Source organism: Amphiura filiformis, chromosome 19 (assembly GCF_039555335.1).
Source record: "Amphiura filiformis chromosome 19, Afil_fr2py, whole genome shotgun sequence".
Taxonomy (NCBI): domain Eukaryota; kingdom Metazoa; phylum Echinodermata; class Ophiuroidea; order Amphilepidida; family Amphiuridae; genus Amphiura; species Amphiura filiformis.
Window position 1 is genome coordinate 53,225,611 of NC_092646.1, and position 11,130 is coordinate 53,236,740.

Consider the following 11,130-nt stretch of genomic DNA (forward strand, 5'->3'; position numbering starts at 1 on the left):
TGGGGATGGGTGTTAGACATCTAGAGTAGGCTATACTTGGGGTGTTGGTGTTAGACATAGGCTAGACTTGGGGTGTGGAAGTACAACCAGAGAAGCCAGCAGGGTAGTGGTGGTTGTATGAGTAGTACTCATTGAGTACCCCCTCAGGTTACAGTTCCATTATAGGTCTTGAAATTTCTGGTGTACGCTTAATAACCAGACATAAAATGTTTTGCCAAATCCTTTGTACAAATTACTACTCTCCTTCCAGCACATATTATTTTGCACAAGGTCCTATGCACAGGTTTGATGTTGCGTGGCATCTACGCGAGGACTAACTCTCTCTATGGATTTGGCAAAATATTTTAGTGAACATGGAATTTTGGCAGATGTTCAGAAATCTGATCACAATTAACTTTGATCCACACATGATAGGTGAGACATTGGATTGATAAAGAACTCTTGTATATTGTGAGATTTGTGTGCACTTTGTGAAGTCAAAGTTAATCTTGAAATTGAATACAGTATTTAGCAGGAAAGTTCAGCACTTGTCATAATGCTTGTCTGGTGCAATAAGATCACATAGGCAGAGCTTTATGAGTCCACATATATATGGCCATCAGTGAACTTCTAATTGTCCATTCTTAGGCCAACTTAATTCATATGAGAAATTGAAAACCTAATGCAGTTAGTTAGTTAGTTAGTTAGTTAGTTAGTTAGTTAGTTAGTTAGTTAGTTAGTTAGTTAGTTAGTTAGTTAGTTAGTTAGTTAGTTAGTTTAGTTAGTTAGTTTGTTTGTTTGTTTGTTTGTTTGTTTGTTTGTTTGTTTGTTTGTTTGTTTGTTTGTTTGTTTGTTTGTTTGTTTGTTTGTTTGTTTGTTTGTTTGTTTGTTTGTTTGTTTGTTTGTTTGTTTGTTTGTTAGTTAGGTAGTTAGGTAGTTAGTTAGTTAGTTTTTTTATGTGTCAGTACAGGCTTTGGGACAAGCATTTTGTGCAGGAAGTATCCAATGTCTGTTGCAAATGTTGGAATAGTCGACAAATAAAGCCACTGCTACAAAATAATTGCTGCAAAAAGTGGAAATGTGACAGTAGTATATTTTGTGTGAAAGGCATGAGGAAGTGCATAACACACCAATGTTTGTAACAATTATTTTATTGTTCATTCTTTTTTTCAATTTTCAGGTATCATCAGAGTCAGATGTATCATCGGTGACCTCAGAGGAAGCAATAAATGAGTTAAGGTCAACATTAAGGACAAGTGGTCACAGTAAGGCACTGACCCGGTCACTACTCAGACCTACTGCTGCAGATCGGAGGTACTCATACTTTTGACCCTAGCTGTGAGGTTTGTTCAATAACCTGTTAGCGAGTATTGTCTTTCAACAAGTGTTATCAGAGTTCCAACTTGTCAAAGTTTCCACAACAAACTGTAGATCAATGTCCTTGAACACAATAATACAGGCTTACAAGTTATGTTGTTAAGTGATGGGGATGGTAATCATGTTAATTTGTGTCCTGTTAACGAAGCCAAAGGCTAAATTTAAAACTTGATTTGGGTGCCAGTAGCCAGTTTGCCATTTAGCTCCTGTTTGTATGTAGGCCTAGTTGTCATGCATGATGCATCAACTCAACTTCTTGCTTAGTGTTGAATGAATTAGCCACTATAAATATATGTTACGTACTAGATAGTACATGTTGTATTTTTTTTCAACTTGTTGTGCAATCTGGGAAATACTTGTAGTTAGATCATCACACATATTGGGAATTCTCCTATAGTGATATATATATAACCCACTGTATGGTGGGAGACATGCCCTAAGTAGACATGTCCAAACTTGAATGGCTTTGTAGTTGGCAAGAGCTGGCTGGTATGATCAGAGCTATTTATAGCTTGATGCTGGTATGATGAGAGCTATTTATAGCTTGATGCTGGTACTATTCAACTGTTCAATGCATTTCCAATTTGACACGACTGTTATTCCAGAAATTCCTAGATTAAAAAATATATATATATTATTTTCTTCTCAATTCATGAAAATAAAGTTTAAGTCATATTAAGATGAGCAAGTGTTCCAATTTTGGAGTTGCATAATAGCATGGTTTCAGTGTAGGAGGGGGACAAAAATGTCACACCTTCATTTTAATTTATATGGATTATGTATATTCGTTAATGCTAAGTCCAGAATGTTTGTTGCTAAACTTTGTAACGTGAAGGAACTCGTAACAACAAGACAATTGGAGATTGATGATTAACATAACAACCTGAAAAGAAAGTTGACACTTGTATGAATGGTTATTATAACACTTGTTTTTACAATCAACTACCGGTAATAAAGAATATGGGCAATATATTGGCACCTACAGTTTGATCACTTGTGCACTTAATTGGAATGTTCTTGATGTAAATGATATTGAAAGAATAATGTTGCAATTTGAATTAAAAACACCTTAGAATGCCCATGTGACACATTAAAACAAGTCAATTTCAGCGCATGTCATCATTATTCAATAAGAACAGGCACTAAGCTAGCTACGTCTTTTCAGTTCTAAGATCTAAGACACCTTGTTCCATTCCAGTGAGGTATACAATAGGGAGCTGTTAAGAGGTAGTCATTCATACCTGCGCCATTGAGTATGGTAGCCTAACAGTTACAGTGTTCAACTCCTGATCACAATGTTTGCAAGTTCAAGCCCCATTAGGGCCAATGTGCAGTGGGCAAGACACCTTGTTCCATTCCAGTGAGGTATACAATAGGGAGCTGTTAAGAGGTAGTCATTCATACCTGCGCCATTGAGTATGGTAGCCTAACAGTTACAGTGTTCAACTCCTGATCACAATGTTTGCAAGTTCAAGCCCCATTAGGGCCAATGTGCAGTGGGCAAGACACCTTGTTCCATTCCAGTGAGGTATACAATAGGGAGCTGTTAAGAGGTAGTCATTCATACCTGCGCCATTGAGTATGGTAGCCTAACAGTTACAGTGTTCAACTCCTGATCACAATGTTTGCAAGTTCAAGCCCCATTAGGGCCAATGTGCAGTGGGCAAGACCCCTTGTTCCATTCCAGTGAGGTTTACAATAGGGAGCGGTTGAGAGGTAGTCATACCTGCGCCATTGTTGTTGGCAGCCACTTGGCGTGGTATAATAGAAGCACTATAAATATGAAGTGTTTTGAATAAAATGAAAAGACACTTGACAATTGAAATGCCAAAATTTATATTTAGATCACAATATATTTTTCAATTTTGTATTAATTTTCATACAGCATATCAGCAGATATTAATGAAGGCCATCATCTATCGACAAGGAGCTATGAGCTAACTGGACAATCACACAGAGATTTATTTGAAGGAAATATGAGTAGGATCTACAAGAGACTATATAACAATATCAAGTCTACACCATGAGGGGCAACCAGAGGTTGATTCAATGTAATCCCAGCATGCAGTATGATATTAGGTGCAATGTAATAAAGGAGCCATTTCAACATCATTTCACATTCAAATTTATGTGCAAAATAAGAACCAGTAGTTTTGATGGAATATTCATCGCGACTTTTATGGTTTGAATTGATAATTGGGTAGGGGTAATGTTTGTCGATACATTGCTACCAAGAAAGTTAAAAGTTGTGTGTTTTAAAACAATTTTAGATATTTTATATGCTTGGGAAAAGAAGGTGCAACCAGCAAAGTTTTCTTGCACATGCATGCATGCAGACACATTGCTTATCTTGTTGTATAACAACCTTGACCATGCACAGCAGGAGCTCAGCGTGATGTTTTCTGAAAATAACCATGTGTTTTGCAAACATGCTGTCAGTGGCTGCAATGTATTCTGGGCTTACATTTAATCAACCTCTGAGGGGCAACCATCATATCAAGGAGCTAGGATTTACCACACAACTTTGCTGACACTTTCTTGGAGAGAAGTGAGATAATAACAATTGGGAGGTTACGATTTCTAACCTCAATGGGATACTCCAGTTCAAATCCATACACCCTGTATGGAAGACATGGTCTTAATCTCCCACACAGGGGGTGTATATTTCAAATGGAGTCACATATTTGAAATTCACACTCCCTATGTGGGAGATTGCGGTCATGTTTTCCATTTGGGGTGTATGGATTTCAACTTAAATAGCCCAATGCTTTTACACCTATGTGTATGCCATGTACTCGTAAAATTGATTTGATAACCAAAAATAGAGTAATTAAGAATTGATTCAACTGGCATATAGCTAGTGGTGAGTAAAGTGCGCTTCAGACTCCAGTATTGTACGTATAATATTGTATGTACAATATGTACGTTATTTAATCTATTGCCATTCTATTTCCAGTAATGTTTAAGTTCTAACGAATGTTTGATGACGAAAAATCGATAATATGTTACATGTAATATCTAGTAGAAATATATTATCGATTTTACGTCATCAAACATTCGTTAGAACTTAAACATTACCGGAAATAGAATGGCAATAGATTAAACAACGTAGATATGTTGCATACAATATTGTACGTACAATAAAAAGTCTGAATACTGCTTAAGAAATCCAACCTCTCATATTGAATTGACACTTAATGAGTGACGCCATCCATCAATAAATAGCTGTATAAAGAACTTACAGCAATATCAAAGCCTATAGCATAAGGTATATCCATTTATAGTTTACTAAATAGGTGGAATGAATGAATTGATACTAACTTAGCAAGGTAACAGGTGCAATGGTCTCACCATACACATCTCAATACACCTTTTCATCAGCTGATCAGAAACAAAAACACCACAACCCATCAAACATTGATGATGACACGTTCACACCAATCATGTATTATGTTGCTCTTACTGGTTGCAGCGTATTGAACATGGTGTCCCCTGCGTGGTCGAATACACATTCAAATTGCCAGAAATTGATTGGTCAAATGTTTTGATGCATGTGCATGGTTGGTGTTTTCGTAAAAGTCATCCTAAAAAGTCTTTTTCATACGATGGACATGTCAATCATATTCATAAGTCTCTTTCTCGAAATTGAGTGCGGGAGGGCACTCATGTATAATAGTTGTAAGCATTCGCGTGAATTGACTTTCAAAAATGACCCTAAACGAGGACGTCAAAATTTTGTCAAAGTAACCCTAAACGAGGATTTTACTCAAATAAAAACACCCTAAGCAAGGAACTGGTTTGAAATTTGCCCCTAAACAAGGATAGACACAGCGTGTGTCGGTATGAGTATCATTCCTGAGTCATTCAGTGATGATGATCGGCTATTCAAGGTGCTGTTGAAGTCCGCTCCAAATTTTTTTTAATCTGGTGTGTACAATCGCTCGGAAACCACTCTTTTGTGCCAAATAACTTGATAGATATGTCACCACTAATGGCCGTTAATTTGGTAATTTTAAAAAACTACCCTAAGCGAGGATTGTTCTTTTTAAAAAAAGACACCCCTTTTTCCAGTAAAATGAGTGTTTTGAGACTCTAAGCGTGGATCCCTGTTTTGCTTTTCAAAACCACCCTAAATCTGTGTTTTCTTTCACATGGATGCTTACAAGTGTAATTCTGAGTGCCCCCCCCCTTCGGGAATTGAGTTTATGATACACCATTTTTGTTAAATTAATGTTTGAAAGTCCACAGGGGGAGAATTAGTTGTAATTCTGCACCCTCCACTTGGCATCCACCGTGACCATAAATGAAATAGGTTTGGGACTAAACCATATGGACAATCATTATATTCTACCTGTACAAATTGATATTTTTGAAAGACGAACCTGTAATTTCCGAATGTACCTGTATGTTTGTTTAAATGTGCAAATTTCAGTTTATTATACCCGCATGCGAAGCATGGACGGGTATATTGCCATCCTTGGGTTTCATCTTCTCCTCCTCCTTCTCCTCCTCCTCCATCAAACGCATCATTCTGTCAAGGCTAGCGTTAAAACTACAATGGCCCTGGGGCCCATATATGGTACACTTATGGGCCCTACCCCGTAGAAGTGCCTTTTGCCCATCTTGGCCCCAGAGGTCAAAGGTCACGGGCCCCAGGGGCCCAAATGTTAAAATACAAAGCAGGCCGTTTCTCATTAAATGAAGCAGCCTCAGGGTCCTGAGTTGGAACAGTGATAGCCCTAGGGGTACTCTATATTTACAAATATACAAGAGCCCCATATGTTATATATTGTGGGCCCCAAGGGCCCAAATGTTAAAATATGGTGCAACAGATTGACAAGCCTAGCTCAAAAAGTACAAGATCACTAGGGCTCATAAGTGGCATATGTATGGGCCATAAGTTGTAGATGTGCCTTTTGCCCATTTTGGCCCCAGATGTACAAGGCTAGGGGCCCCAGGGGCTCAAATGTTAAAACAAAGGGCCGGCCGTTTCTCAGCAAATAAAGTAGGTACAGGGTTCAGATTTAGTACACAGATAGGACTTTAGTATTATATTGTCATATGTATATATAAGTCCTATTGGTCACATAATATGGGCCCCAGGGCCCCAAACGCTAAAACATAGGGCCGGCCGTTACTCAGTAAATAAAGCAGCTACAATGCCCAGCTTGAGTGTAATGATAACACTTGAGAATTATACTTCAACATATGTAAATGAGCCCCATAAGTCAAATATTATGGGCCCCAGGGCCCCAAATCTTAAAACAAAGGGCCGGCCGTTTCTCATCAAATAAAGCAGCTTCAGGGCTCAGAGTTTGTACACAGAATGCACCTGAGAATTATATTGTTATATGTACATATGGGCCCCATATGTCACATAATATGGGCCCCAGGGCCCCAAACGCTAAAACAGGGCCGGCCGTTACTCAGTAAATAAAGCAGCTACAGTGCCCAGCTTGAGTCTACTGAGAGCACCAGAGAATTATACGTCAATATATGTTCACGAGCCTCATAAGTCAAATACTATGGGCCCAGGGCCCCAAATGTTAAAACAAAGGGCCGGTCGTTTCTCATCAAATTAAGCAGCTTCAGGCCTCAGAGTTCGTACACAGATTGCACCTGAGAATTATATTGTTACTAACACCCACCCCATACACGTAGGACTAAACAGATCCACAGAGAATAGTGTAATTATAATATAGATGACATCAACGTTAAGGCTATTCCAGTTAAATTACATACCCATTGGCTGTTCCATTTAATTTACATACTCCCTCTGAAATGGCCCAAAATAGGCTATTCCGTTCAATTTACATCCTCCCTCTGAAATGGCTGTTCCATTTAATTTACTTACTCCCTCTTGAATAGTTTTCCCCTAATCATATTGCATAGCCTCACTGTGAATAAGAGAGACTGACAACAGCAACCTATGGAGAGTAAGAGAGACGCCTCCACTGGGAGGGGACTTTTTACAATTTCTTTATTTTAAGTGCTACAAGAGTGCAACCTACATTAAATTAAAGCTTGTGACTTGGACTTTCACTTTTTACACATTTTCCGTCCAATTGGGCGACTTTTTATAATATCTTTATTTTAAGTCCTCAGCAAATAAGGACTCTAAGTTTGGGTACACCGATAACATGCGGGTATAGCCGTATTTGTGTACAAATATATAGCCTTCTAGTTTCTTATTTACAGACCTTTTGATACATTGACACTTGGATGTTATTTTCCCCATGCATCTTTCAGAGGTGGGCTAGCTCATATGCTGTGTAGCTCATATCATGAAATTTACCAGAGTTACTAGTGATGAACTGTAACCTTGTTAACAAAATTGGTTTTATTCTGCAATATGCATAAAATCAGGGCTGTCAACTCTCACGCATTGGCCGTGAGTCTCACGCATTGGGTCACTTTCTCACGGTCTCACGCCAAGGTAGTATAATCTCACGCCTAGGTAGTAAATCTCACGCACAATGAGTAAAATCTCACGATCGTCATGAATAATTTGTTACTCCTACCCCCCCCTGCTTTTCACATTCTCGAGCGCCGTGGCTCAAATAACCATGGTACAAAATGAACATTGGAGTCGGCAAATCCCGGTACGCCTCTGTCTCACGCCAAGCAATTCCAAAAAGTTGACAGCCCTGATAAAATTAGTTGCATTTCTCATTGTTACATTATATCAATTCCAATTAGTAGCTTATATCAACATTGTTAGTTACTTCTTCATGCAAAACTTAACATACAAAATAGGGTTAGGATTAGGGTTTGGATTAGCTTAGGCTTCCTTACACCAATTTTTACAAGGTTATCATAATTTGTCTTTCAATTTGGTTCTCAGAGAATACATCCAATATTACAAGTGATTTTACAGTGTCAAATATCACAGTTGACATGATTGTACTGAAATATCTAATGTGTGATTTCAATAACACAATTTTAAACATTTTTTTAAATTAATAGATGAAAATTTTGTATCTTTTACAAATTGAAAATTAGAAAAAAAACTTTGTGTAAATATAAGTTTCAATTGACCATATATGGTCAAATGAAACTTAGTGTAAACTGTATTTGAATATCTTTCTAGTGTGTTTCTGTCCAAAATTTGTGTTACTAGGAAAGATGCAAAATATTGTTATTTTAACCCTTATTGGACAACACACACATAGTGAGATGAAGCTTATATAGTACATTCTTAGTCAGTGGGAGTGGTCTAGTTTGTAGACACATCTGATTGGACAATCACATGATTTTGGGTGCCGTCTATCAGGTCGTAGATGACCCCACGTCATCACGAGTTTTGATAACGCGTAACACTCTTGTAGAGGTGCGTGTATGTATCGCGTTGTATGCATAGTGCGGATCATGCGCTGGCAGTAGGCGCAATAAAATATGTGAAATTATTTTTATGACTGTAACTTAGTTTTTGTTTAAAAAAATAGTTTACAGTTATTAAAATAACAGTGGTTGATGACAAAATTTCCTGAAATGGTTAAAAATTTCATGAAAATTTACTTTTGTGTATACTTTTGCACATAAACATCTGAGCAAAATTTCCTGAAATCAGGAAATTTCATGAAGTCTGGCATCTCGGAAATAATATTTTACTGACTAAGAATGAGAATAAATGATAGGAATTTTGTTTTTACTATCCTCTACCTACGATATATTTTGACCTGCCTGTTGTCTATCACACGGTTACCCACATTACTATATGAGTGACGTCATGTGAGTCACACTTTTACATGTACATTCCGTATGCCTTCTTGGAGGCAGTAAAGCAAAACTAAATTTTGTGATTTTCTCAAAAACTGTTCATTTTTGCAGGAATCTGTTATGCTAACTGGATTCCTTGCATCATTTCCTTTCTGAAAATAATATGCATTTTTATTTATCATCATTACATTGTAGAGATACAATAAAAAACATTTAAATTACTGCCTCAAAGAAGGCATATGGACTATAGGAGTGAATCACGGTTACACCAGGTGGCAGTTGGTAAAATAATCAACTTTTCACTGAAATTAAAATTTCCTCATCTTTTACATTTTAGAGTACTTGGTCCAATTTAAGTTGGTCTAATTTAACTGTTGTGTCAAAAATACCATGTGTTTTTTCTTTGATAGACGGATACTAAATTTCATGTCATAAAATATTCCAACTTTTAGTACGGTAAGTACTTTCAAGGACACAGTATTTTTTATTATTACAATGTATTTTTAGCAATTTGTTTTTAAATTAATGTATGATTTCATATTCAATAATTATTTGTACGGTGGGTTTTACCAGCAATTTGTACTTTTTTAAAACTCACTAGCTAGGCTAGACAGGGTTTTGTGTATTTCTGTAGTTTGTCGATGCTGTTACATTTATAAGATATATAATATTTGTGCTGTGTTGTGGTGATATATCAGGTCAGGGTTCCAACAAACTCTTGAAATAAGTCATGGAATTTAGAAAAAAAAGACAAAGTCATGGAATTTTGATATTGGTCATACAAATTCCAGATTGAGGTCAAAAGCCTTGGAATTATTGCCAAAGAGGGGTGGTGAGAGGGTGAGTACCATTACAGCCTATTGACCACACCTACATTATGATGTTTCCTAGCTAACCAAACATCCCACATGGTTACAACTATTCCTTATTTGACTTGTTTTTACATGACAAGCAATTTAAGACAATTTTCGTTGGGTTAAAAAAATTGACCATTCAAGAAGATTGTATGTTGCAAGTAGGTCAAACTATACTTTTCTGAATCTTTGAAATGAGAGGAATAATTTGGTGTACTTTTTAACCAATTTGAGCAATTAAAAAAATTCTAAGCCACTTTCAGTCCAGTGCAATACAATGTTAGTGGAATATATGCCTTTGGGCCAAAAAAAACCCCTGTTTGATTGTCCTCATCAGAACGACCTTAATCTGGAAAAAGATTTTTTTTCAAGATTTTTGTTTGTTTTACCAACCCTAATTTTGGGAATTGCAGAAAAAGTTTGTTGATATCCTGACATGTGACAGTTTTTTCACAATTCTTGACTGTTTTAAAAACATGAATCGAGTAATATATAGTACACAAACCTATTTCAGCTAATTAGGGACGGACGCACCATTAGATTCTCAGGGTGGGGGTAGGAAGTTTTTCAAAAAAAAAAACTTTTCCCACCAACACTAAAAAAAAAAAAAAACTTTCCCCACCTGTGTATAATGCATGAAATTAAAAAAAAAAAACTTGCCGCCGAAAACTTCGGCCGCGAAAAGAAATTCTTCCCCCGACCCCAACTTCCTACCCCCCTGAGTATCAAATGGTGCGTCCCTTAGGCCTATAATAATACTGTAATTTTGCTAGCACTTTTAAAATTTCTCTTTTGGCCAATGACCAGCATTTTTGTGGGTATTTAATTTTCATGTTTACAATTCAGTGTAAATCTTGTCAAAATTACTGGAATTTAATTAAGTGAATAAGGCTGTAGCAAAAGTAAATTCCTAGTGAAATGAAGTTGTTTTATGTTTTGACTTTGACCTGAAAAAAAAAGCATACATTGATAAACTGTATCAGTAGGGAATAGGAGACTCACTTTCAACTAACAAGGTACTGAAACTAGAATTATTACTCAGTTTTATCTGTAGCTTTTAATATATACACCTATCCGACTTCGCCATTACTGCGGCGTCCCCGATGTAAAACTGCGGTGTCCCGAGGTCGGGGGTTCTATCCATTATTTATTGTGTGCTATACAGAATTGTACCCGGAATTGTACACAACAGTGATATTCA

General features: G+C 36.9%; 1 protein-coding gene across 1 annotated transcript in view; it reads left to right on the forward strand.

Annotated features, from left to right (window-relative positions):
• Positions 1-5,779, forward strand: part of LOC140141475 (uncharacterized) — a 58,078-nt gene extending 52,299 nt beyond the window's left edge. Inside the window, 2 exon segments of the mRNA XM_072163354.1 lie at positions 1,160-1,293; positions 3,242-5,779. Coding sequence (XP_072019455.1) covers positions 1,160-1,293; positions 3,242-3,383 — 276 coding nt within the window. The 3' untranslated portion in view covers positions 3,384-5,779.
• Positions 5,780-11,130: the final 5,351 nt, after the last annotated feature.